This window comes from Lentinus tigrinus (genome assembly GCF_003813185.1).
Source record: "Lentinus tigrinus ALCF2SS1-7 unplaced genomic scaffold L226scaffold_32, whole genome shotgun sequence".
Taxonomy (NCBI): Eukaryota; Fungi; Basidiomycota; class Agaricomycetes; order Polyporales; family Polyporaceae; genus Lentinus; species Lentinus tigrinus.
The window spans coordinates 238,973-264,317 of record NW_027137941.1 but is presented as its reverse complement, the minus strand read 5'-3'; the positions used below and the strand labels follow the sequence as shown (position 1 = coordinate 264,317).

The following is a 25,345-nucleotide window of genomic DNA, read 5'->3' as shown; positions in this document are numbered from 1 at the left end:
GTTCCTCCCAGTCCGCGATCTAACCTCGCCACTTCTACCATGTCGTCCGAGTCCAGTACTCTTGCTGGTGTAGAAGCGTATGTCTTTGATGTGTTCGGGACTGTCGTAGATTGGTACGGAAGCGTTACTCGCGCACTGGAGAAGGCGGCGCCAGACGGATATGCCACTGAAGGTTCGTGTTCGTTCTGTCCATACCATCGCAGCGGAGGTCTCTCACTCAATCTACGTACATAGATTGGGGTGCCTTCGCCAAGGAGTGGAGGCGCGGGTATGGAGAATATACGTGAGTGCGATGACTTTCGTCACGTATCAGATTCCTGAGTTGGGCTGACGCGTGGCCGGCCATATTCACACAGTCGTCGAGTAGCCAACGGGGGCCAAGGATCCAATAACGCGGATGTCATGCATAGAGAAGTATGTACTGTACTCTTCAGGAACGCTGACGGTCAGATGTTCACCCACCATGCCTTAGATTCTGGATAGCATGCTCGCATCGGAGCGGTGGAAGCACCTTGCGCCGCTCTGGGACGACGCAAAGCGAGAGGAACTCGTCCAGTTCTGGCATAAGTTGAACGGTATGCATGTGTGTACTGACTGCGCTACAGACATCGCATGCTGATGCTTTGAGCAGGTTGGCCGGACAGCAGCAAGGGCCTGCGCGCCATGAAACAGAAAGCCATCATCGGCACTTTGTCCAACGGGAATGTGCGGCTGCTGGTCGACATGGTGAGTACCTCCGAGGATGTGTACTCGTACTTGAGTACGCTGTGCCCAAGGCTAACCTCATGAGCAGGCAAAATATGCAGACCTGCCCTGGGATGTCGTTTTCTCCGGGGAGCTCCTTGGCTCATACAAACCGTGCGTCACTCTCCTTACTGTTGTGCTGTCACTGTGCATTTCCGAAGACCATTCATTTTGCCCTGTTCAGCAACCCGAAGGTGTATCTAGGTGCACTACATCACCTGGACGTTCCTCCGGAGAAGTGCGCAATGGTCGCGGCGCATATCTACGACCTGCGAGCGGCGGCATCCCACGGAATGAAGACGGTGTATGTTCGCAGGCCGACTGAAGATTCAGACCTGCAGGCACACGTGAAGAGCAAGCAGGACGGTGGCGAAGTCGATGTTGTCGTTGATTCATTCGAGGAGATTGCTGCGTTGATGCTGTGACACGGAGATGCTGTAGAAGAGAAGTACGAAGGAGAAGAAGAAGGGTAGATTGTCACTACCCGGAAGTACGCCGTATTCACGTTTGATGAAAGGACTACCCATCTATAAGTATGTCTTCACAATCATCGAGTGGATTAGTAGCACAGGTTCTTCAGGGCCTTGTTCCCCTGTCGCGACGTTCAGGCGTTTGAGTGCGGAGCAAGAACGTCGATAGCCAAAGACCTAATGCGAACTCCCAAGTGAACCCTCAGCAAGGATATCGCATACAAAATTCGAAAGTAACGCGAGTCCATGTCTACCCCTATGATGCAAACAAGGATCGTATATATGTAAATATGTGACACTGAGATGTCTACGATAAATATCCCAAGACAGGCGAGTGCGTCACGCACGGAGGTCTGCAGTCACCATAGAGGCGGAAGCCCTTCTTCCTGCGCATATTGGATGTCCTCCTCGAAGTCACCGAACACGTGAGTCATAGCCTTTGCACACTGCTCCTTGTCCTGAACCTTCTGGAGGTACCGCCAGTGCTGGTTCTCCCTTCCAAAGTCGAGGTAGAGATACGTGCCGAACATGAATCTCTGCATCCCGTTCACAGGCCGGAACAACAGGGGCCGTCGTGTCCACCGAGCGAGCATTCCAAAAGGTACGGAAAGAGCTAGGAGTTTGAGCATAGCCAATCCGTAATCCTGATCGAATGATTATGAGACGTAAGAACACGCGACGCATGAGGTCCAGGATACATACGTAGTCATCGCAGCTGTTCGCAATGTGTGTCACGAGAGTGTCCCAGTCCTGGGCTTTCTTCGGCCACTCAGAGAACGGTATCCGCAGACCCATCAGACTGGACCATTCGTTCCATGTCGTGTCATCGGACCACATATGGTCATGCCACCACGCAATCTTGCCGCGCAAGGTGCCGTCGTTGTAGCGTGCTGTGAACCAACAGTTAGCGGTCATCGCAAAGGTTGCCATTGCCGTTGAGAAGGCAGGCTTGCCTTCACGTATTCTCCGGAGCTCCTCCTTATGCTCGTCCCCCAGGAGCTTCTTGTCAATATTCCCGAACCTGGCGTCCAGCTCGGGGTCCGAGAGCGCGTCCAGCGCACGACGGCCGGCTAGCTCGATGGTGAGCAAGTCTCGGTCATCAATGACAGCCTCCTCGCGCTCTACGCTGTCGCCAACGACAACAAAGGCGAGCGCGAGGGATATGTACAGCTCCGGCAGTCGCAGAGGTGTCAGAACGGGGAGCCTACGCGGCCTGTAGCGCCGGTAGTAGCGGTGCACGCCGTATGCAGCTGTGAATGCGGGTACGGGCCACCACTTCCACCACTGTCAAGAATCTTGCGTCAGATATTTCGTAGACTCATACGAATAGCACTCACGTTGATCTTCGGAGCCCTAGGCTGAGCATCCAGCACTATGGGGTTTGCCTCCGGATCTCGAAGGCTGCCAGAAGGACTTGGATCCAAGTTGAGCGAGACCAGCCCGTCTGCAGTATCATTTGGTGTCCTGTCCATGACTCTGACCGCCGAAGTTGTGGACAAGACGAGTGAGGTTGTCGTAGTTCCGGGAAGACCTGGCCACGGGCGCTAGTCAATGATGACGACGCGACGTGGGCGAAGTATGGGCGCTTAGTTACATCTTTGACTTGGACTTCGACCTTCATTTGTGAGTTCTCACCGGAGATGTTTCCATGATTGATTCTATATACAGTTATGAGGTTATGAAATGATTCAAGCACTCGAGAATGTAGCGATGCCCGCTCGACATTCCTGGACGACTTCTCAGCTTTGAGCGGGCAAGCCTCCGATAATCACGAACATATTCGGGAAGTTCCTACAGGCTGTCCTTCAGTAGTAAGGCTGACTATGATACTCTGGTTTTGTTGCTGTAGGTGTGCTCCTTGTTTACCGCCGGTTGCAGCTAATCCTCTCATCACTAGAATCAATGCGACCTAAAGGATCGTTCCCTTGCTACGATCATAGTGCGCCGATCTCCCGACTCGGGACCTATGCCCCACAGCCGGTGAAGGAGCTCGAGCGATATGTCAAGTTCAACTAGATCGAGAAACACGTTGGCACTCTGGAGATCGTGCCATACTCTTCCTTGTGGCCTGCTTGGTTCAAACGTTACGTGTGTCCAGGAGATTATGCGTACTGGGAAGATAGCTAGTTGGGGCGGGGATACTAATATCGTCGAGTCAACGTTGCGGGTGAGGTCACTACACACTCTCAACGGCCACGATCGCTACTGACTAACGCGGTAAATAGCGCAGCTTCGAATCAGGAGTGGCAGTCGGTTGCAATCCTGCTGATGTGACCCAGTATTGTCTTGTTATTCTAGTTTTCGCTATCTGAACGGATATCGCGGTGTGTGGCCTTGCATTTCTCTTCCTACTTCAATTTACTGGTGAACGTTTGAACGTCAACCCTCATCTTGTATTTACTAGATACTAGATAATGCTTGGAAGTTGCACTTCGCCCGTAACCTCTCCGTCTTGTGATGTCGATTCTTGCAGTGGTCGCAGGTCTGGCAGTCGTACGCGTGAACTATCGAGGTCCCCGTATTCCCGACACAACACAGAGACATTGTTGACGGAGCATACGCTGACCCGGCTCAAGGTCAGGAACTCGGTATCGATGGCTTCGCTGCCCTCGCATTGACCGCTCAGACTTCAAACTCGCACGCAAGAGCTTGAGGACGCGCATGTTCACCACCCCGGTCCGCTCCCATTATCTCTACGTCCCTCCTGCTCGCACGTCTGGGCGACAGCGGGGACGTATACACCCGTCCGCGGTTATATAATACTGGCAATGCGTCGATTTTGTCGAAGTTGTGTCTGCACCGTCGTGGAGGCTGGCGCTTCCGCAAAAGCGGACGGGACCTCGGGCCGGGCGCTTCGACCTGAACATGGGCGTTCCGAAATTTGAACCTAGTAACGGTGAATCACCACCGCGACTTTCAGCTTCACCCAGTCACTCTCTTGCTGGTACCTATCAACGATGGCGGCGAATATGGAAGCTCTCGGGATCGCTGCGCGAGACTTCCTCGGTCGGTGTCAAGCTCTCCTGAATGAAGAAAACCACCACCCTGTCGAGTAAGTGGTTTGTGTACTGCGTTCATCTGCTCCGACAACTCACGTCATTGACAGCATTACCTCGGTAAGTGTGCGTTTTGTTGCGTTGCGCACATTGCCACTGACCTTCGGAAGGTCCGAACCATCGAGCGTGAGCTGCAACTCGCCGTAAGCGCTATTAGGCAGTACTACAACGCGTCACTATCCGTGCCCATCCATCGTCTCCATCCAGAAATACTCGGTATGATATTCCAGTATATTCGTGATCCAAGCACGCCTGCCACGCCAGCAAGACCAGGGAGGGATCGGTTCGACTCGTACGAGCCCCTCCTCGCACCAATGATGGTATGTCAGAAGTGGCACACACTAATCATGCAGGACGCTACCCTATGGAACGAGATCGACCTCGTCAATCATGACCTGACCAATACCATGGTGCAGCGACTTCTCCAGCGGTCCAAATCGGCACCTCTTGACGTGCAATTGGCATATCCCGGATTCGTGGAGGATAGTCACGAGAAGATCACGTCGTTGCTGAAGGCACATGCGCGTCATTTCGGAAAACTGGAAGTCGAGCTCCTCCATAACGTGAATTGCACATCTGAGCTGTTGTCGTTGCTCGATGTATCCATGCCCCGCCTTACGTGCCTCACCATCTCCACCTCGCTGGTAGGAAAGAAGGAACTGCCGCCGAAGAACATTCATGAGATGTCGTTCAAGCGTTTCCCGGCACTGAAGGCACTCGCGCTATCCGGAACCCTGCTGCGCCCAAAGAACTTCCCTTCCCTTCCCTCACTCACCTTTATCTAGTCGGGGTGGCGAACGACACTATCCTTCCTTTGCTGGACGTACTGCATGCAGCGCCGTCGTTGGAGGTCCTCCACCTGCGTCTGATCAGGATGGACACACTGGGAGTCAAGACGCGAAGCCTGAAGTTCCCGCATCTACGTGTGCTACGGTTCACCGACTACACCTGGTCAAGCGTGGTCTACTTCCTCCTCACCCACATCGTGGCCCCGAATCTTACGACCGCAGACTTCAGCGGAGTGTACACCAGGCGCGGCGACAAGTCGGCCGTGGACGCTTACATACCGGAGACCTTCTTGTCCGAGCGCAGCCGCATGACGCGGCTGAGCGTGTTTTGGTGGCGGCGCTGCCAGGGGTTTATCGCCACCTTCGGGAGCGCGGACTCGAACAACAGTCTCATCATCCACGAGAACGCGGACGTTTCTGGGTCGGTTCTCAACACGTCTCCTGTGCTTGACTGCCTTCGTAACATCGAACACGCATGCCTGGATTTCGACGACCATGTGCCAGATGTGCTCTGGCTGGTTGAGTGCCTGCAGAATGCAAAGTCCCTGGTTGTCCGTGATCCGAGTCTCGGACTTTGCTTGCTCCAAAGCAAAGACCCCGTCTTTGTCCCCGGGCTCGTCTCTCTCACACTCGACGTGAGCGGCTGTAAATCGGACCTCATCGGCAGTATCGCGGGCATACTGCAGGACCGCGCGAAGATTGCCGGGCCTGTACCGCTCCTCCGACTCCGAGTCGGGACCTATGCCCCCGAGCTGATCAAGGAGCTCGAAGGGTACGCCAACGAGATCAAGAAACATGTTGGCACTCTGGAGATCATGCAACGCGAGTCAATGTGGCCTGCGTGGTTCAACCGTCACATGTGTCCAGGAGATCATGGGTACTGGGACGATAGAGAGTCGGGGAATTTGATATCATTATACTGATTAATCACAGGTGAGGCAACCGCACTACTTCAAAGGGTCACGATCGCTACTGACGAATGTGGCCAACAGTGCGAACAGTTCAGCTTTGCTCGGATCGGTGCTAGTATCAACACCGCCCGCAGCTGCTGTTCTCGCTGTCTGAACGGTCTTCGCGGTACGGTGCGGCGTATGGGGTCGACGATGATGCCGTACAGTGGTCGATGATCTCGTGGACAGTTTGCACGGTTCTACTTTCGTGACCGTCGCGGCCTTGCATTTCTCTTTCTCCTCCGATTCCCTCGTGGACCTCCACCTCAGGGTCCTCTTGTACTTGATAATGCGATGTACTACTTGCTCAGTAACAAGTTCCTCTCCCGTGTGGTCGTCCCCATTCTTGGGATCGCAAGCTTGACGTGTGTAAGCTACTGAAGTCCCTATATTCCCGCATCCAGGTAGGTGTACATGTAACATAGCACAGGCCTGATTCAGAGCGCGTACGCTGACCTTGCTTAAGGTCCAAGAGGACGCGTACATACGTTCATCACCCGTCCAGCCCGCTCGAATACCTGGGCGATATCGTGGACGTATGTCTCGACGCTCCCGGTTAGATGATAGGTGAAGCAGTTAGTTCTGATGCTTGCGCAGCGTGCCGCAAGATTAGGATATCTATCAAGACAGTGGGCTCGCAAACCTACGGTGGCATGCTCCGAGTCACAACATGCCGGGAGAGAAATAGTCCGTTTCCGCCGTGTCAGAGGCATCATGGATGTTCTCGCCAGGCCACAGCCTCTCCGGGATACACCTCATCTCCACTACGTCAACGTATCTGAGGAGGTGCTCGGTGAATGTCCGTTCCTCTGCTGCCTGGTACTGCGCTGCGGTGCATACGAGCAAGTTCCGCAACCGACGTCCAGTCTCTGCTCTCTCAGCGAGTGCTCCGAATAACCCAGGAAGGCAGCTGGTGGAATGAAGATGGATCCCGATGGACACCAGTCCGGGACAGAAGCCTCGTCGGAGGAGTGTGCTCAGCGCCTCGACCATCATCACCGCCATGGACGGACTCGCTGCCTGCCGTTCCTCGAGCGACTGTACGACAAGGTGCTGTAGGTTGGGAACGTGGATCGCGAACTTCGTGAGCGTCTCTCGGGCCCAGAACGAGAGCTGGAGACGGCACGACGTAAGGGTGTGCGTGGGGAGGATGGTTGGGATGGCGAGGATCCACGATCGTGCCCAGTCATCCCATTCTGTCTCGCCGCGAGGCGTTGCGTCGAAAGTGATCTTACTTCGCTTGCCTTCTGCGATAACTGAAAGTCGTTTGCCGCTCCGCCCTTGAAAGAAGGTCGGTGCGAGGACGTCGAGGTGCATGACAGGATCTCTGAGGGCGAGAGGGTGGGGAAGGAAGGATTGCCCTGGGTCGACGTCCAACGACAACTGGTCTACCTGCAAGTCCTCGAGCATTGGTAGGACTAGCCACGCCAGGAGGTCTTTCATGATGCTGGCCGACGTCCGAGTTAATGCGAGAATGCACACTCGGGGGAAGATGAGATGAGAGCTCGCTAGCTGAGTGCGACAGCAATCGAGGGTACATGCAGTGAATTGCAGTGTCGTCAGATTTGGCGCGAGTGATATTAAGGGGGACAACGATTCGATGTGAACGGGCTGGACACCCACCATGCGCACCTCGGTGAGCGCGGGCAGGGGGTGGGAAGGCAGCCACACCACTCTGTCGAGAACTAGGACTTGCAGGGATGGCATCGGTTCGGGATCCGCCCGGACTCGAGGGGTGCCCATCTCCATGGGATTAGGGAGCGACAGAGTCAAATGGGATAGATAAGACGGAGAAGTGAGCGCGCGAAGCATACGGGGAAGCTCATGCACTGAAGCAACGCATACAGTGGAGAGCTCGAGCCGACGAACACGGCCGCCGTGCCGCAGGAGGATTTCTTCGCACTGCGCGATCATGGGGTACGAGAACTCCAAGCGGAGGTCAATGGGTGCGGCCTTCGACCATTCGAGGAGGTGGGCGTCCCATCGCGGAGCAGTGAGTCCACGTTTGGGCGTGAGTTCGAGAGCCACGTCGGTCCAGAGCGCGGCATGTTCGCGTGCGATGTGGTACCACTCACGGCAGACGAGCATGATGTTGACGAGCGGCATGTATGGATCGATTGTGCCCTTCGTACAGCGGGGTTGGCGTACGTGCTCGAAGACCACGCACAGAAGCTCGGAGGGAATGCGATTGATCGGGGCTACGCCTGCCAACGTCATGTCGATGTTCTGACGCAGTGCTTGGGCCAGCACTCGTCGCGCTATCACCCCTGTCCCCTCGGGTGGAGGCATACATGAGTCCACGGTGGCAGTTGCACAATCGCTCGGGGAGGGGGACGGTACGGTCTTCCTGCTGCTACGAGAACTGCTCAATTAGCTGGTCTATATGGTACTAGAACTGCACTGGTGGCGGACTTGTTGACTCACATAGTGCCTCCAATGAGTGGGGGTACATCCGTAGACACCACTCCGTTCAGCTTGTATGGTGTGTATGTCGGTACTGGGGACATGATGGATAGAAGTAGGTGACAAAATGCTGCAAGCAGTCAACATTCCAGCAAGGTACCATGGATAGGGGCTCTGACTTACCGCTATGTGTCGTCGAATATCCACGTAGACAGGCGTGGACGAGGAGATAGCAGTGTTTCGCGCTATCGTGCTGCAGGAAGCCTATGTATGTGCCGCCCATAGGCGTTTCTAGGTGTACATCACCGCCCGAGCATGAATGGAACTCCCAAGGAGGGCCTCGTGGGGGGTTCGTTCAAGAAGGCAGATGTACTGCGGCAACTACCCTAGGATCCGGAGGAAGAGTCAGCTGGGCCGGTCTCGGAGATGAGGTCAACTGTAGCTGATTGCTAATAAGCCTCCGGGGAATAAGAGTACCGAGGTTTCCAGAGCTTCTCTGACGTTATGTTGAGCTTGTTTTGAGGGAGAAAATGGTGGTCCATGGTCAAGGTGATAGAGAAGCACCGAGCCACGGCCACAACTTGCAGAACCGCACTTATCCAGAGTAACAAGGCAGTGGATTTACAGTCAACAAAGAGACTCTAGTCTAGTAAATAACTGATAAGTCCACCTTTTTATGGACCTAACGGTTACTCTATTGAGTACTGTACTTATGCTCGTTCCTCACGAAGGAATAGACAGCAGTACTCGTCAATCAACGTTCACCGTCGGGATTGACGTTCAAATGTTCGATTACCAACAGAACCATTACTCTACTCAGCCAACAACCCCAGAAACATGTTGTACAATACACGATACGAATAGCGATGAATAAATCAATGCTCGACTTGACTTTCCTTCCCTCCGCACTTCCATCACGGGTCGTCCTCAATGAAGATGTTATCCACATCCGTCCAGTCGACCTCCCCAATGTCTTGCTTCTGCTTCCACACCCTCTCCCGTTCGATCCAGTACTCCAACTGCTCGTCCACCATCGACGGCATCCACACCCGTTCCCCCGTGTCCGCCTCCGTCGTCGCCGAGAACCACCGCGGCCTGTGCGGCGGGAGGGTCCCCTCTTCCCGAGCCTTACGCGTCTTCCGCTGGAACTCCTCCTGCTTCTGCTTCAGGTCGTTCGCGCGCTCGTACCTGCCCAGCTCGAACGCCCGCTGGTCCGGCCGCAGCCGGCAGTCCGTCGGGCACACGTAGGGCCTCAGCGTGTCCTCGGGGCAATCGTTCAGCGTGATCGCGAACGGCGTGAGGTTGAACGGCGCCCCGGGCTTCACCGAGTTGCGCCACAGGAGAATGTACTCCTCCGGCGTGGGCGAGTTCGGTCCGCCCATCGCGACGTCGGGGTGCAGCTGGCCGACCCCGGTGCCGACCTGGCGCGCGACGAGCTGGCTGTTCCAGCGGCCGGCGATCTCGTAGGTGATGTTGCCCTCCGAGTCCTGGACGTATCCCGAGATCTCGTACGCGTCCTTACCGCGCCAGCCGCGGGGCTTGAAGGTCAAGACGCACTTGTCGCCTGTCCGGTGGTTGGTGATCTGCGGTGACAGGTCAGCGTCGTCGCCTTCCAGAGGACGCGCATGCTACTCACGATCATGTCGCCGTAATGGTCAATCGTCGGCGAGCCCAGAATGAACCCCGAGACGTTCGTCGTGACCTTCTTCCAGCTGTAATGCTCGACAACGCGTCCCTTCGCGTTTATGTACTTCGCCTTCGGGTACCCCGGCGCGCGCTCCTCCGGCAGGAGCAGCTCCGCGTGGGCGATGCCCGTCGGGCGGATCTCGAACGACTTGCCCATAAACTTGTTCTGCGCGTCGACCTCGCCGTAGTAGCGCCACATTGGGGACTCGGCCCAGCACGCGGAGATTGGCGGGTGGTGGCTGACCTGCTCCGACACATAGCGGTACTGCTTGTCGTGCCGGACGTACTCGAAAGTCTCGCTCTGTGCGAACAGAATACAGGGTGTTAGAGATGAGCAACGAGTGTAGAGAACTGGAGCGACTCACGAGCATTGGGTTGAATGGCTTGGCGATACGACCGATCGTCGAAGAGTAGTTCGACATCGCGAACGCAGCAACGAACGCAATGCGCCGATGGGGGTCCGTTTCCGCATACGCCGCATCCAAGCATTCTGAAAACTCCATATCCTCCGCCATGCGCTGCAGCATGCTCGTCGGCTCGTTGAAGAACACCGGGAACGAGATCCTCGTCAAGTCCTTCCCGATGCTGTTCTTCAGCACCGCCCACAGGCTCATCGGCGGGCGGTCGTCCGACGTGATTGCAAGGTGGTCGCGCAGCTTCAGGTAGGCCGCGTACACCTCGCGGCTGAGGAACTGGGGCGGCGCGGCCGACGGCTGGATGAGCGACCTCGTGATGACGAGATTCGGCAGGGTGTTCGACTCGATAGCGTCGAAGAACTCGTCCTCTTCGTCCGTGTCCCCCACCTCGTCCTCCAGCGGCGACTCCGCGGATATGGGAGGGCTCATGATGAGCGAGAAGCGGGGCCCTGGGGCCGAAATGGACGATCGCCTGCCGACTGGGCGTTGAGCGACCGTCCCTGGGGGCGACGGCGCAGTCTCCGGTGCAGGTGCCGCGGGAGACTCGGGTAGTGGCACGGGAGTAGGATAGGCAGCAACTGGCGTAGCGACCTCCTCTTTCGGTGATAAAACAAGGATAGACGGGCGCCTTCGGACGGTACCCTCCTGACCGAGGCTCGGTGCGCGACTCCTGCGGCGGAACCTGCTGCGAAGCTCCTTCTCGAGCATGTCGCCTTCGCGGACGACCGCCTGGAGGCTCTCCTCCCAGATATTCTGGCGCTCGCGTTCGCGCTCGAGCTTCGACTTGTACCACTCCTCCCGCTCCTTGACCATGGAGACGTACTCGGACAGCATTCCAGACACAGAGTGGAATGTGTCTGTGAGCGCCTTGCTGACCTCCGCGGCGCGTGGTGAGCCAGGGACCTGACCAGGGAGACTTGAGAGCAGCTGCGACGCGAGGTCCACCTGGGCCATGAGAGCATTGCCTTGTAGCTCAAATGCGTTCGCGTGAGGAAGTTGATTCGTCGAGCCACTCTCCGAGGTGGAGTCTTCGCCTTCATGCTCCGGGTCTCCAAACGCATCGACCTCCTCCTTACTACGGTCTCCAGTCTCATTCCCAGACTCCACGTCACCAGCAGCGGAGCTCGCTGTCGAGACAATAGCACCAGCTGCCCGTGGTTTCCGGCTGTGTGTGTTGTACGAGCTTCCTGAAATAGACTGGGACGGCTTAAGACTCGGTGCCGCACTCTCTCCGCTTCTCCGATCCCCCTGCTCGCTCTCGCGCTTGGCTATTTCCATGCTCTTCTGGAGCGCAGTGATCCATCGCGAAGCCTCGACGGGGTGATTCGCCTTCAAGTACCACCTCTGCACGGAGGAGTGCCCTCGCGACGGACTTGAATGGACTTCGAAGCGCAGACCAGAGGTACCAGTAGGAACTGTGAGTCCGGCATTCCGCAACGCAATCGACCCTCGACATGCGAGGTTCTCGTCGTCCTGGTGGCGGTAATCTGCGAGCCCGTGTGAGTAGACGGTGCGTACCAGGGAACATGCGTACGTACATGAAAGGACTCCCTGATGGAGGACAAACCAGCGGGTATTGTATCCCTTTGCAACGTTGGTATACTTGTTGAGGTATCCCCGGAGTTCGGGCGGCTCTGACGAAGGCTCTTGAATGAGCGAATTGTCCTGATTCGTGACTGCGCAAGGTCAGTAGTGCGTCTTACACGCGAGGTCCCGGAGTACCTACATTGTCGTAAGAAGGCCCGCACTTTATCGTCCTTCGGCGCGCTCTCGTATACCGGTCGACCTCTTCTGTCGCGCACGAATACGTCGGCACCAGCACGTATGGCCTTCTCGACGAGACGGAGGTCTTTGCGTCGCGCGGCCTCGTGGAGCAGAGTACGGCCACTTGCATCGTCTAGGTAGGATAGGTCAACGAGACGAACGCGCGGAGACTCTAGAAGTTTCAACAATGCTTCTGGTGGTGGCTCGTTCTGCGGGGAATGAATGTAGGACCGCAGAAGCGAACGGTAAGACGCCGTCAGGAGTGCCCTCGAGTCTGCAACATAACCTCAGATCAGCGAGAATGGAACACCGCGAGTACAACGGACACTGACCTCGTATGGCGTGGATGGTGTCTTTCCCCCTCGCCACATCGAGCACCGTCCGACCATGGCTGTCTCGCAGACTGTCGTCGATGCCCTCCTGCTCGAGTAGTAGATTGACCACGTCCGTCCGCGACAAGGACGCAGCGAGGTGGAGGGCCGTGGTACCGGAGCCAGGGGGATAGACAGCATTCGGAGAGATGGATCTATGGGAGAGGAGAAGGGATATGGTATCGCCTAGATAAATGTCAGTTGTCATATATGACCCCCCAATCACTGTCCGAAGCTTACAAGAAGCGCATCGAATTGCAAGATGGAGCGCCGCCGCACCCAAGTCGACCTCGCTCTCGGATGAAGTTCGTCGGTCCTTCGTGATGTCCGCCAAAAATGGATGTATCCGCGCGGGGTCACCTGACGGATCTCAGTATACGACGAACATCTTCCCATAGGTCGCTGTAGACTTACCGCTGCGCAGAGCGGAGAGTAGTCGGACTTGGTACAATGAATCCAAGCCTCCGCCATCTAAGGAATACGCGTTAGTACACGTTCGCAGAACTCATGGCCACATGATGTCTGGTGAGGGAAGTGAATCGCGGTCTGCTCACGGCGCCAGAAGAGCAGAACCGCCATAAGAAGCAAGTCACCGAGCCTGTTCGACCCCGAAAGGTTCCACGGCCAAGCCTGTCTAGCAGTGGCCTTTCTCGGGCACCACAGACCTGGCTGCGAGACGGTCTGAGGCGTGGCGCAGAGCAACGCAATGAGGGGGATACCCATCTCCACCGGCGCAGACCTGGGCGGTGCGGATGTTGCGCCCAGGATGCCCTCTGTGCTTCATGGAGCGGTCAAACGGTTGGCTGGAGGCCCAGCGGCGACAGCATGGGCGACGACAGAGTGGGCTTCCTTGTCATCCGCGCTGAGGAGATCGTCACAGGGAGTGAAGGGGATGTCTTGGGTATGTAGTATGTGCGGACAGGAACGGACTCTGCACGTACATCCCCACTCGCTCGCTCGCTCGGTCACAGCGCGCATACAGCAGTGGGGTGAATACATGGAGAGAAATGGGGGTTAAATACGATACTAGCAAAGAGAACTCACTCCGAGGACTGCTAGTAATGGACGCGGAGGATGGGGAGGTAGCCTGGGTTTCCTGGGCCATGGCAAGAACTGTCTTCAATGTCGCTGAAGTGTTACAGGAGCCTCTAGAGCATGTGGTAGAGCTTTCAACGCATGCAGTAGAACTTTGGAAAGAAAAGACAAGCGTTGCGAAGACAAGACAGAGAATGGGCGGAAGCGGAGCGGTATGAGAGTTTGTGCTGGTGCCGTGTCCCTGCACTCATAGTCGGAGTCCGCAGCCGCTTAGCTCCGATTGATAAGCCTGGGCTTGGTAACCCAACGTCTGGGTTTCACATTCAATCACCGCTATTCTCCGATTATACCCATAATCTACGTCACTTCACCACTCCTCACCAGTATCGCTGAAAAGTATTTGCTTCGTCTAGCAAAGCATGTGAACTGCAACGTAAGTTCGAACGTGATCAACTGACACACTCTGCTAGAATTTGCTTGTCGGGACACCTCCGATAAGTAGAGGATGACCGGTGACCACCGACGTGTGTCATCTGCGGACAAAGGTCTCCGAACGCTCAGATAGTAAGTGGTTCAACACAAATATGTTCTTACACTGTTAGTTGTTAAGCTCTGAGTATTAGGCCTTGGTGGCCCGAGGGGAGGCACCCCGAGCCCCTGGCGTCATACTCACTCCGCAGGGCAATTTCTGTGGAGTAGTTATCGCCGACGTGCTGCGGACATAGATACATAAGGTTGGCTTCATGCACGGGCGACCACTGCCACGTGCGCAAGCGTTACAAACCGTGACATTCGCCTTGTAAAATTAACTTGATCTCTACAGCTCCCTGTATCAAAAAAGCGTCTGCGCCAAGTTGTAGAGATAGGCAATACAAACAGATTGGCGCAAGCCAATTTTTGGTTTGTGGCCCCTGCAGAGATGAGTTAGTTTTTGGAGAGTTGCGAAAGAGACAAGTGAGCGCCAAAGTCTCCTTTTGGTAATCACACGCAAATGCAATCAGAAATACCCAGCGCGGCGCCTTCTGACTCTGTCCTTATCGTCGGGACCACTGTGCAAGAGCCTGGCTGGTCCCCTGCTGGGCGGTGGCCTCCCAGGTGGTTGCAATGCCTCGCAGGAAAGGAGGGCTACACTTTCATTCTTCACTTCTGTATAAACCACACCGCTGCCTCGAACCTAGTGCTACTTACCACTTACCTGCTACTACTATATACTTACTCTCGTCCTGTCGCCATCATGCTTCGCTCTCATAATCTCAGTATAGTATACTCAGCACTATATTACATACATTACATACCCAATGAGTATGATCTATGCCTCCTCACCTTCGACGCAAGAGCAAGACAACGCGCGCAGCCTCCTCGCAGTCGCCATGAGCGCTAGACAGGGACCTCTTTAGGAAAGGGTAACGGCCGAGTCACTGGCTGTCACGCATCAGTCACCGCACGTGGCAGTGGTGGCCCGTGCATGAAGCCAACCTTACTTAGCCGGGGGCGTTTGGAGGTCGCTGCCGAGGATAGCGGAACGCTGTTATTCGTGAAGCTTAACTTCCTTGGTGACCAGTGGACCTTCGACGCGGTCTCAAGTTCTCAAGTTCTCAAGTTCGTTAGTCGCGTCCTCGGAAACTGCTCATTATGCTTCCACATTCCTCCCCGTAAAAGTGCCTCCGGAAGCTACTACTTGGTTACATATTGCCGGAAGGGATATCGATGAGCCTGAGTAACGTACCGTAGATCACACGTGTACATACACGTCCATATTAACAGGCTGAGTCGTATGATGTACAGTATATAATGGTACAGGGAGCGGTTCCGGGACTCAAACTAGTATGTACGGGAATGTGTATGCTAGCAATGAGATTGAACAGGCTACAGAGAAGCAGAGATGATGGTCGTTCGTATACACAGACGTGCAGGCGTGTCAGAATTAAGTGTAAGCTCAGGGATACAGAGTGCCAGGGTAGTACGCCTCCGCGGCGGGAATACCAACGTCCTGGGGGTATCGGAAGTATTGCAATGTAGAGTACTGTTGTTCCGACTGCGAGGTAGTGTGCATCGAATTGTCCACAGGCGCAGAAGTTGAGATTTCCGAGTGATGGGGAACCGGAGCAGATTCGTAGTCATAATCGTAAACCGGGAAAGGGTAAGAGGGAAGAGCTCCGGAAGACGAAGTGTGGCTCCACGGCGCCTCCGCCGCCTGGGTGTATACCATAGAGGATGAAGAGCCACCAGGAGCGTTCAAGTTTGGCTGGTGATGAGAATGGTACGGATGTACCTCCGATGGAGGGGACGAAGACGACCTCGTGTACGTATACGCTTCAGAGTGGGTGAAAAAAGGAAGTGACCGTGGTGCAGGGCAAGAGGCTGGTGCGAAGGTATCGCTTGCGGTGACAGGCGAGTACCATTCATGACTGGGCGTCATCGTCCCGGGGGAAGGCGCAGGAGTTGAGGGAATGCTCAGAAGGAGTCCGGTAGGCCTCTCGAGCTGGACGATGCGCCTGCCTTGGTGCATGAGACATGAAGCGGCGTGCTATGAGGAGGCACGTACGAGCGAGGTGGACGTCCTCTCTTGGGCTTCCCTGGCGCAGTTGAGTGACGGACTTGAGAGAAGCTCCGCATGATAGCGGGGCTGAGCTCCAACGACGCAAGATGCGGCATGCTTGAGGGGGTTTGTAGGACACCCGACCGGACGTCCGAGGGATAGTAGTATGAGATGAGGTGGTAGACTGTGCCCTCGATCGATATGGAGATGGCCTGATGTGGCATCGTCAGCGTGGTCGGGGCCCCAGAGCAGCAAATTCTGCACTTCACCTTTTTCATGAGACCGTTCTTCTTAAGCCCTTTGCCCTTGTTCCAGCTGCCGAGGATGTAGTGCTCGAGCTCGGGATCCAGCAGCTCTGCATATTCTGTGAAGGAACTCATCGCAGAGCAGCGATACGGGGAATCCATCTGAGGGCCGTGTTCGTCATCTCGCTCACGGTACATCTGTACAAAACCAACGGGGACACGTCATTAAGACCACATGCCAACCGCTGTGAATACGACTGACCAGGAAGTTGCCTTGCATGCGCGACGCAGACCACAGGTACGGATCCGTCCACCTCTTGATCCCGCTCTCCTCCTCGGTAAACACGAAGATGGCGCCGCTCCGGATGATGCTCCGTTTCTCGAGCTCATGGAACCTACGGGTGACCCGCGGCACGATGCCCACGCGCGTCGCCTCGAACACCAGCATCGCGTCCCTCGTAGTCTTGACCCACCCACGGAGGATCTCCGGCTTGGTCGGAGTGGTCGGAGTGGTGGTGGTCGACGCGGGTGCGAAAGCGTGCGCCGCTCCATGGGACATCGCGGGTCCGGCGAAAGGAAGTGTGCGGGTCAGGCGGCGCGGGGTCTGAAAGCGCGGGAGTGTCTGAGTTTCACTGAGTCCAGCGAGTCCAGCGAGTGGGAGAATGGTGATGCCCAGCGCAGCGCCGAGGTACATGTAGGACTGCGCGGCGACCAAGACGGCATAGCACACCATGTCCCGGTTGAGCTGCCGTTTCACGCCAACCTCGCGTTGTGGGCTTTGAACAAGAGCACCCCAGCTGGGGCCGCATCGGAAACGCGCGAACGGTGCGGATGCCGCGTCTTGTCTGCGGTGTCGACCACCTAGCCGATGCAATGTGGTCCGGATGGCGCATTAGAGCGAGTTTGTGGGCGCAACGGACGGGGATCAGCGATCGAGATCCACACAGGACGCGATTGGAACGGACGCACATTTGCTTCCGCGAGGCTTGCAGGATTGTGGACCCAAGCCGAGGCCAGCATATAGCCGGAGCAGGACATATTGCGTGCGTTGCCAATGGCGAGACATGGAACTCCATCCCGAGATCTCCGTGCCGTTGGTGCTAGGCATCGCATTATTCCCATAGAAGCCTGGTGAGCCATTAGCACACTGCGCCGCGAACCAACACAACGTATGCCGAGAACATTTGAATTCAGGATGCCCCTTGTGGCGTGAGTCCCGAACGAATGGACCACAACAAGGTATCCAGGAACACATGCTGAAGTGAAGTGTTTACTCACCTAGGAAGGGTGTTTACATAGGAGGGTCGAACTCCGAATCGTAGCACACATCGCTGGACTAAAGCATCAGGTCGTCATCCCATTGAGCAAGGTTCCGACAATGCAAGCCTGAAGCTATTCGGCTGAAAAGAAGTCTCCGCAATGATTTACTGGAGGCTGTCCAGGACATGCCGTAAGTTCGATGCCACTAGGATCCACTAGCGAGTAACTTGGCGCGTGAAGAATGCGTCACTGGTATACCCTAGTATACCCTCGCTACATGGTGATGCTGCCGGCCGGTGCCTTCCTGGTACCTGTTACACTCAATTAGCGAGAGGAGCTTGAGGGCGAGCAGTACCTACCCGCCACGCGACATTAATGCTCTCTGGGGTGGCAAGTCGTCCCATGGCATGCGGACAGTGGTGACCTCGGCTACTTTGTATCCTGCCAGTGGAGCACCTCTTGCGAATAGTGACCGCACTGGCCGACCGAATGCGATATCACAGTGGTTGAGGTGCAACTCGCAATTGCCCAGGAAAAAAACTCTAAGGTAAGTATGAAGTACACCTACTAGGTCCTAATCCGGGATAATAATGCATTAGTTCAGCAGTTAGTTACCTGTCTACAGATACTTATTGCATCCGAATTTGAATTGTTCTTGCATCCGTGTTCACGAATTCCTCGATCGCATCGTCCTCCATGTCTGCCCGACCTCCGCTACCTTACCATGCAGTAGAGACAACTGTTTCGTTCAGTCCAACAGCGAAGGCGCTGAGGGACATGACGGGCCGCCCCTTACGCACCCTGCTCGGCATATACATCAAATACGAGTTCAGCAGAGGTACGAGCGTTGGAGGAGCAGCCTTTCGGGAAGTCAGTAGAGCGAGTGGAGATTGGCTCTAGTACAAGCGTGCTGTAGCCTGCGAAACAGTCCTGGTCCTGGAATGGTGGTGGCTGACTGCATAAAAATTTTAGTTTGTATATGATGAGCTCGAACTATGTTCCAAGCCGCCTCCATGATCACCAGTCGAGCTTTTCCCCATTGCACGACGAACCCGAACATCCCTGCTCAACGGCCACACCGGAGGCCGCCTCGACAGACTCCGTAGGACCGACGATCTCCACGGTTGATTGCTGCGTTGCACCACGATCGATAAGCTCCGCGGTCGCCTGCCGGACCATCCACTTCGAGGTGCCCATCACAATATCTAAGTCTTCCGGCTCGGGCAAGAGGAGCAAGACGTCATCGCCGTCGGTCTTGACATCGAATGTAACGACTCCGTACGAGTCGTCGTTGAGACACTCGCCCGTTGTCAAGCTGAAGTTGCGTTTGTGCATCGGACCTGTGTTCAGACATGTATTTTAGTCCCGAGGTGAGGAGAAGAAGACAAGGGCACCGACATGAGACGTAGAGCGAGCCGGACTTCGGGTCATCTCCGATGATGCCGTGGTCGAGAACGAACGCGCGGCGGTGCGGGCACATCTGCAAGGAAATTTTCAGTCAGTTCTCTAAATGACATGCCTCCAATGCCTAACGCCATGAAGAAAACGCACCTGTTGCGTCGCGAAGTACCCTCGTTTGGGGATGTGGTATATGGCAATCTGGCTGTCTCCGTACCTCACCGCAGCAGACGTCGTCCCGCTATCCGTCGGCACAAAGTCCTGCACCGTCGCGAGCTTGCGCCATTTCCACTCGCCCTTAGGCACTGCGATGTCGCTCTCGCGCATGACGAGCGGAAGGGTGGCCTTGGACCAGTTCGCAGGACGCATCTGGCCGCGTTCCGTGATCTTCTCCGTCTGCGCGACGCGCTCGTCCGTGTTGACGAACTGGCGAAACTGCTTCTGCCGTTCGGGGTCGTCTACGACCGCGCGCCACTCGTCGAAGTACGTCCCAACGAGCTCGTCCATCTCGCGCTCGAGGTCTGCGCATATACCGAGCTCGTCATCCAGTACCACCTTTCGGAGCTTCTGTAGCGGGGGAATAGATGCAGTGATTCAGGGGCAAGGGGAATAAGGGGACGAATGATTGGAAGGGAAGTGGGGGGTACGGACCTCGATGCCACCCTCCATGCCCTCAAGCCAGCGCGCCGTCCGCATAAGCTTGTCAGCGGTGCGGATATAGTACATGAAGAACCTGTCGAGGATGCGGACAACGCGAGAAGGAGGAACGTCTGCAGCCAGGAGCGTCGCATGCCGCGGGTTCGCGCCTGCAATCGTCTTCTCGTCAGTCTTAGCAGTTGAGGGAAGTGAGAACCACGCCGCTTGCCTCCGTTTCCGCACACGAAAACTGCAAAATGGGTGAGCATGATAAAGACTCGGATGCTGGAAAGTAGACAAACGCTCACTATTCCATCCCTTGTCGGTGGCGATGAGCCCGAAATCCTTGCCCTGAGCTTCGGCGCACTCCCGGACGCATCCACTTACGCCGCCCTTGAATTTGTGTGGTGAGCGAATGCCCTTGTACCGCTCTTCCAGCTGGACTGCGACTGTCTCCGACGTGGTCAGCAACCTCGGAACGTCTCAACCTTAGGTATGAGGATAGCCTCACGTCCGACTGAGTCGCCGACGCCATAGCGGCACCAGGTCGTCCCTACACATGACTTCACAGTTCGGAGCGCCTTGCCTGGAGACATCATATACAATGAATATTTGTTATGGCCCCGGTAGATCAAGTACCTACCATATGCGTGCCCGCTCTCGAACCCGGCGTCGACCAGCTCCTTCCATATGGAGGGAAGGTCCGCTCGTTCCGCACCGAAGAGATCGACTCGCTGCCCTCCGGTGATCTTCGTGTAGAGTCCGTCTGTGCACCACAAGATGAGCCGAAACCCGGGACGCACACTCCTGAACACGTACACTTTTTCGCGACTTGGCCAAGGACAATGAGCTTCTCAGGCGTGATCTGTGTATCTGTGTGAGCGGCAGCGCGAACGGAGATGCCAATCGGACTTCAGACCTCGCCGGCGGCGACGCGGGGTACGACGGAGAATGTTCCTAGAAGGGACATCAGCCACTTTCGCGCGACCGGTCGTCGAACTGCAGAGAAAGGTACCGTTCCGCTGGATATTGGCAAGGAACCTATCGTTCGTGTCTTGGTTCCTGCAATGTCCACGTAATTGAGTTGGAGGTGGAATGTGAGGGCATTACAAGTTCTCACGCGTGATGGGTTGGGTTCATGACATGCTCATTGAAGAGGGAAGAGAGGATGCTCCCGATCGCTGGCTTGCAGATCTCGCAGCCGACGGAGTCGGGCTTGACACCGACGGTTTCCATGATCGCAGTGAAGGTCGTCAGCTTCTTGATCCTGCATGCATCGTCATTATACGTGAAGAGAGAGAACGAGACCAACGAGCCTTACTTGACAACATTGAACAGGTCTGCCCTCGTCATGGCGAAGTGCGGACATATGTTGTTGTTGACGGCGATGCCGGCCTTCTTCAATTCGGACTAGACCGCCAGCCGTGTCAATGAATCGGATAAGAAGAGAAGGGAAGGGCACACAACGACAGACCTTGACGATATTGGTCACCAGCGGGATGCCTGCGCGAACGATGCTTCAGATAGAGTTGCACCAGAGAACAATAGCATGGCGCACTGACACCCTCCACACCCTGTTCCAGCCTTGGTCTGCGTCTTGACATCGGCTACGCTCTGCGCGCCGTCCTTGATACATTGCACGACGCGGCCTTTCGTCACGTTCTGTCCGGACGGATCTCAGCGTCCACCCAGGACCACTCCAAGGAATTCAGGCTTACGTGACAGCTACAGATCTGCGTATCGTCATCGAGATCCTCGCCCGTGTCTTCGGAGCCGCTGCGCGACCCGAGCACGAACTGCGCGGGTGGGACGTCGAGCGCTTTCTATGAGACGCGAAGTGAGTCGGCTATACGCGTGTACGACGGGTCGACTCAGAGCCGGGAGAGAGACAGTAGCACCAACCAACCTTCTTCTTGACTAGGGAGACCATCTTGACGTAGTCGGACGTGTCTCCTACCATCATGCCGCCAAGGAGGTACTTGCCGTCGGCGCTGAAGATGTACCTGTTACGAGGATGTTGAGAGCATGTACGGCGGTAGCGTATAAGTGCGAATGTGACTATACTTCTTGTAGACACCTGCGAACGGGTCTCGATAGGTCAGCGCCTCCACCGGGCCTTCGGCTGCAGCTGCGGCTCCATGGCGTTTTCTAGGAGCAGACGCATCGTGCTTCCCGCCGGGTGCTTGTGGAAGACTTGCTGTAGAGCTACTTTCATTGACAGAAGACTTGACCTGTCCATGCTTCTCCGCGAAGAAGTCGCCGAAAGAAGCTACCTAGACCACATACTTGTCAGAGCGTATCTCGGGATGGTACTCGAGTACAATTTGCACAGACATCGACGCCCATCAGCTTCAGCTTCGTAGACAAGTCCGGATTATTCTGTACACGACGATGGAATCAGCAGCGGGCCGAGCAGAAACCCAAATGAGTACATACCATCTGCCGGAGCTTGAAGCTCCCGACGTGGGTCTGCGCTTGTGTGAAGTTGAAAGCGAGGATATCCGCCATCTCAATCCCCGGCGCGATGAGACCATACGTGTTGTTCTTCCAGCTCGCGCACTCGCCGATCGCGTACACGTCCTTCGCGCTCGTCTGCAAGTGGTCATCGACGAGGACTCCGCCGCGCTGTCCGCACGCCAATCCTGCTGTCCGCGCGAGGTCGTCTCGCGGGGAGATCCCAATGGAGAAGATCACGATATTACAGTCGAGTGTTGACCCGTCTGAGAGCTCTAGCCCCGAGAGGGCGCCCTTGTCGTCGGTCAGGAGGCGTTGGACGGAGGTACCTCCGAGGAACCGAGCGCCCATGCCTTCGATGCGGCGGAGGACGATCTCCCCGCCTTGTGCATCGAGTTGTCTGGACAAAGGGTACGTCTGCCTGTGGATTATCGCGACATCCTTGATCGTCGGAAGGTCGTAGACCGCTTTCGCCGCCTCGAGGCCCAGCAGGCCGCCTCCCAGCACCACCGCCTATGCAGGAATAGGTCAAGGCTTGTGAGCGAAACACTTAACAGAGAACAGCAGGTCCTCACCGAAGCATCCTTCACGTCCTCTTTCTCGGCATGCGCGAGCAGCTTGTCAACGTCTGCGATGTTGCGATAGACGAAGACGCCGGGAATGGAAAGGTCCGCGTACGCAGGGAGCGTGGCATCAGAGCCCGTCGCGAGCACGCAATAGTCGTATGCGATAGTGCGCCCTTTGTCGGTCGCAACCACGCGCGCTTCCGTGTCGAGGGACGTGACCGTCTCGCCCGTGTGGAACTGGAACCTGTCCGGGTCTTGCTTCGTGTACCATTCAGCTGCCGATGCACTCGTCAGCCAAGTCCTGCGAATAGAAAGGAGACTATGATAGTACGAGAGTTGAGGTAGAGTTTCTCGATGTTGCGATGCTGGAAGAAGTCCGTCAAGGCTACGCGATTGTAAGCCACTGAGAGTTCAGAAGCGAACGAACGAGTGAGTACATCCGGCGCGCGGTGGTGCTCGACAATCTGAATCCTCACAGTGGACCTCCTCCCCGCACGTCACTATCCGATAACGACCTGCTGTGTCGAGATCTAGCAATTTCTCAATGAACGCTAGAAGCGCGCGAATCAGGAACGAACTGGGCAAGATGCAAAGGCTCGCGAAACTGACCGATTCCCACCATACCAAGCCCAACGACCACAATGGTCTTGCGTTCTGAGGCTGTCGCTGGCATCTTGAGGGTTTGAAAGAGGTTCGGGGAGACCACGCCTGCAAGTGATAAGTCTCAGAGCATATATGGCAGCGGACAGGGCCCAATCTGACCCGTGTCAATACATAACCTCCGAGGCTGGACACGCTCACGTACCGTGCACTCCCTGCGAAGGCACCTCTGCTAAACTCTGGTGCTTCGCGTGGGACCGGATGGCGGGAGAGCTCGAGGGGCGCTCCGAACTCGTCAGGTGGGAGGATCTTGGATGACCGTTCCGGCAGTGGGTTAGGCAGTGACGGAAGAGATCGGAAGCCGTGCTTGGCGTTGGCGATGGTTTGCGAAGTTCGAGGTGCATACTGGGTGCAATCCGAGTATGGCGATCGCAAGTACCTGTGAAAGTTGGAGGGACGCTCGGCGCTCGGGCCATGAAGTTTTGAGCGTCCAGTCAATGCTGGGCCGTATTGGAAGGCAATGGTTGCACGCTTCTAGCGGTTTGTTGTCCCGTGTCAGCTCAGATAGTGGCGATGATGCAATAGGGATACCTGTACCTTATGCATCTCAAGCTCTGCCGCCAAGGTGCACGCGATGGGGACCAAGAACCTCCTCAACTCAATTAGAGATTGTACACTTCCTTACTTCCTACCTAGGCACGTACGCGTCCCACTCCTCACCCGCTTCCTGCAGGCTGTCAAACTCCTTCGCAAACCTCTCCAAAGACTCAGACGGGATATCTTCACATTCGCGAGTGTGTTCTCTTCGTGCTGTGGGTGTACTGGTTCCACGAGACCTTCAGCTGGGCGCTGGGCGGCTTCGGATTCTCCGCGACTTGCCGCTTGCCTTCTTCCACGAGCTGCATAGACGCTTCGGGCGCAAGCTGTACCGGTACAACATATGTGGTCATTTGGAGCTCTCCGACCGACGAGTCAGATAGTACCATGGGACGAAATTGAGCTCACGATTATATCTAAGCCACCGAGGTGAGCCTGCAGCTTGTCGAAGCTATTGTACACGTCGGGAATTTGGACATTAACATGAAACCGGGGGCACGTAGAGCTTCGACTTAGGGTTTGCTGACAGAATAGGGCCGAACTCATGCCGCTGCGCGCTGACAAGTGAAAATGTGAGCATGTTCTATTGCACCTTACGTTCGACGACTACGACGACGTACAACATCTAGAATATTTGAGTTGAGAAGGATGGCAATAATGCTCTTGCTGGAGCGATTCTGTTCAATCCGAACCGTCTGGCATAGAGAAGGATGGATTTTGCAGCCATACCTTTTGGTGTGGGGACGCTGCCTCCTTGCTTCGCTCTCCGATTCTTCGTCCGAAAGGGCGGATCCTGAACGTGTCATAACGGGACTAGAGAAGGATAGCATGTGGTGACCATCTTCGAGGGGCGCTTCCGTTACTGTTTTCGGACACTCATCTTACTGAACGCCAGATGGACGATATTGACGTCATCTCGATGATAGGGAAGACGCCCATGCATCCCCCACCATATATAAAGGCCGGGCCTACTGCAAAGTCTCTTGTCTTCTCCCCACCACAGCACATGCTGCCCTCCCCTGCATCGTTCTCCGCTTACAGGGGCCAAATTAAGCTTCACGCCAAGAAGGGCTCTCATGCACGACATGCAGCATATTTGATGTCCATTCATCGACTATATGCGCATAGTTACAACCAGAAAGGGCCAAGGGAGCATGGGGAGAGCTTCCAATTCGCAATAAAGGTGCATTCTGCAACTTGCGGCCGATGCATCCCATGTCCACCCTCTTTCTGACACGCTAAGGCAGCGTAAGGCAACAGATGATCAATTAGGCACCTTCGCGCTCAGCTCTAGCAGAAAACTGGGTTCTCAGTGTGCATGCTTGTTGTCCAAGCACACACGCCTCAGCGTACTGAGTTTGGACCAA

The 25,345-nt window shown here is 55.8% G+C and overlaps 8 protein-coding genes across 8 annotated transcripts; 3 read left to right on the top strand and 5 right to left on the bottom strand.

The window, feature by feature from the left end:
- Window positions 1-39: 39 nt before the first annotated feature.
- On the top strand, window positions 40-1,169 carry L226DRAFT_547526 (haloacid dehalogenase; the record flags this gene model as incomplete). The annotated part of the gene is made up of 7 exons (XM_067682504.1): window positions 40-172; window positions 235-283; window positions 357-414; window positions 473-575; window positions 632-726; window positions 794-858; window positions 929-1,169. The coding sequence occupies 7 exons, from the start codon at window positions 40-42 to the stop codon at window positions 1,167-1,169; spliced, it is 744 nt and encodes a 247-aa protein (XP_067531646.1).
- A 205-nt stretch (window positions 1,170-1,374) lies between these two features.
- Window positions 1,375-2,740, bottom strand: L226DRAFT_538433 (uncharacterized protein). The gene is made up of 4 exons (XM_067681492.1): window positions 2,552-2,740; window positions 2,168-2,498; window positions 1,917-2,104; window positions 1,375-1,858 (listed from the first exon to the last, which is right to left on the bottom strand). Exons 1-4 carry the CDS (start codon window positions 2,684-2,686, stop codon window positions 1,574-1,576), a joined length of 939 nt encoding a protein of 312 aa, XP_067531645.1. The 5' UTR covers window positions 2,687-2,740; the 3' UTR covers window positions 1,375-1,573.
- A 212-nt stretch (window positions 2,741-2,952) lies between these two features.
- L226DRAFT_538432 (uncharacterized protein) lies at window positions 2,953-3,653 on the top strand. Its single transcript, XM_067681491.1, has 3 exons — window positions 2,953-3,025; window positions 3,130-3,381; window positions 3,440-3,653. Exons 2-3 carry the CDS (start codon window positions 3,214-3,216, stop codon window positions 3,524-3,526), a joined length of 255 nt encoding a protein of 84 aa, XP_067531644.1. The 5' UTR covers window positions 2,953-3,025; window positions 3,130-3,213; the 3' UTR covers window positions 3,527-3,653.
- A 1,236-nt stretch (window positions 3,654-4,889) lies between these two features.
- L226DRAFT_214663 (uncharacterized protein) lies at window positions 4,890-6,356 on the top strand. The gene is made up of 2 exons (XM_067672943.1): window positions 4,890-5,991; window positions 6,051-6,356. The coding sequence occupies exon 1, from the start codon at window positions 5,145-5,147 to the stop codon at window positions 5,979-5,981; it is 837 nt and encodes a 278-aa protein (XP_067531643.1). The 5' UTR covers window positions 4,890-5,144; the 3' UTR covers window positions 5,982-5,991; window positions 6,051-6,356.
- Window positions 6,357-6,582: 226 nt separating this feature from the next.
- On the bottom strand, window positions 6,583-8,777 carry L226DRAFT_214644 (uncharacterized protein). Its single transcript, XM_067672942.1, has 3 exons — window positions 8,595-8,777; window positions 8,433-8,541; window positions 6,583-8,361 (listed from the first exon to the last, which is right to left on the bottom strand). The coding sequence occupies exons 1-3, from the start codon at window positions 8,692-8,694 to the stop codon at window positions 6,672-6,674; spliced, it is 1,899 nt and encodes a 632-aa protein (XP_067531642.1). The 5' UTR covers window positions 8,695-8,777; the 3' UTR covers window positions 6,583-6,671.
- Window positions 8,778-9,147: 370 nt separating this feature from the next.
- L226DRAFT_513760 (uncharacterized protein) lies at window positions 9,148-13,898 on the bottom strand. The gene is made up of 9 exons (XM_067678384.1): window positions 13,693-13,898; window positions 13,063-13,119; window positions 12,889-13,008; window positions 12,610-12,834; window positions 12,240-12,551; window positions 12,052-12,189; window positions 10,463-12,000; window positions 10,048-10,398; window positions 9,148-9,994 (listed from the first exon to the last, which is right to left on the bottom strand). The coding sequence occupies exons 1-9, from the start codon at window positions 13,751-13,753 to the stop codon at window positions 9,326-9,328; spliced, it is 3,471 nt and encodes a 1,156-aa protein (XP_067531641.1). The 5' UTR covers window positions 13,754-13,898; the 3' UTR covers window positions 9,148-9,325.
- Window positions 13,899-16,137: 2,239 nt separating this feature from the next.
- On the bottom strand, window positions 16,138-17,026 carry L226DRAFT_469157 (uncharacterized protein; the record flags this gene model as incomplete). Its single annotated transcript, XM_067676194.1, has 3 exons — window positions 16,138-16,434; window positions 16,492-16,665; window positions 16,730-17,026. The coding sequence occupies 3 exons, from the start codon at window positions 17,024-17,026 to the stop codon at window positions 16,138-16,140; spliced, it is 768 nt and encodes a 255-aa protein (XP_067531640.1).
- A 1,578-nt stretch (window positions 17,027-18,604) lies between these two features.
- L226DRAFT_538427 (nitrite reductase) lies at window positions 18,605-23,567 on the bottom strand. Its single transcript, XM_067681490.1, has 25 exons — window positions 23,544-23,567; window positions 23,391-23,489; window positions 23,258-23,332; window positions 23,113-23,184; window positions 22,791-23,056; window positions 22,198-22,728; window positions 22,096-22,140; window positions 21,826-22,034; window positions 21,668-21,764; window positions 21,480-21,584; window positions 21,324-21,423; window positions 21,236-21,264; window positions 21,083-21,171; window positions 20,882-21,028; window positions 20,777-20,823; window positions 20,681-20,718; window positions 20,581-20,626; window positions 20,405-20,527; window positions 20,273-20,347; window positions 20,070-20,210; window positions 19,991-20,011; window positions 19,777-19,931; window positions 19,279-19,692; window positions 19,126-19,207; window positions 18,605-19,067 (listed from the first exon to the last, which is right to left on the bottom strand). The coding sequence occupies exons 2-25, from the start codon at window positions 23,452-23,454 to the stop codon at window positions 18,745-18,747; spliced, it is 3,294 nt and encodes a 1,097-aa protein (XP_067531639.1). The 5' UTR covers window positions 23,455-23,489; window positions 23,544-23,567; the 3' UTR covers window positions 18,605-18,744.
- Between the last annotated feature and the right edge of the window lie 1,778 nt (window positions 23,568-25,345).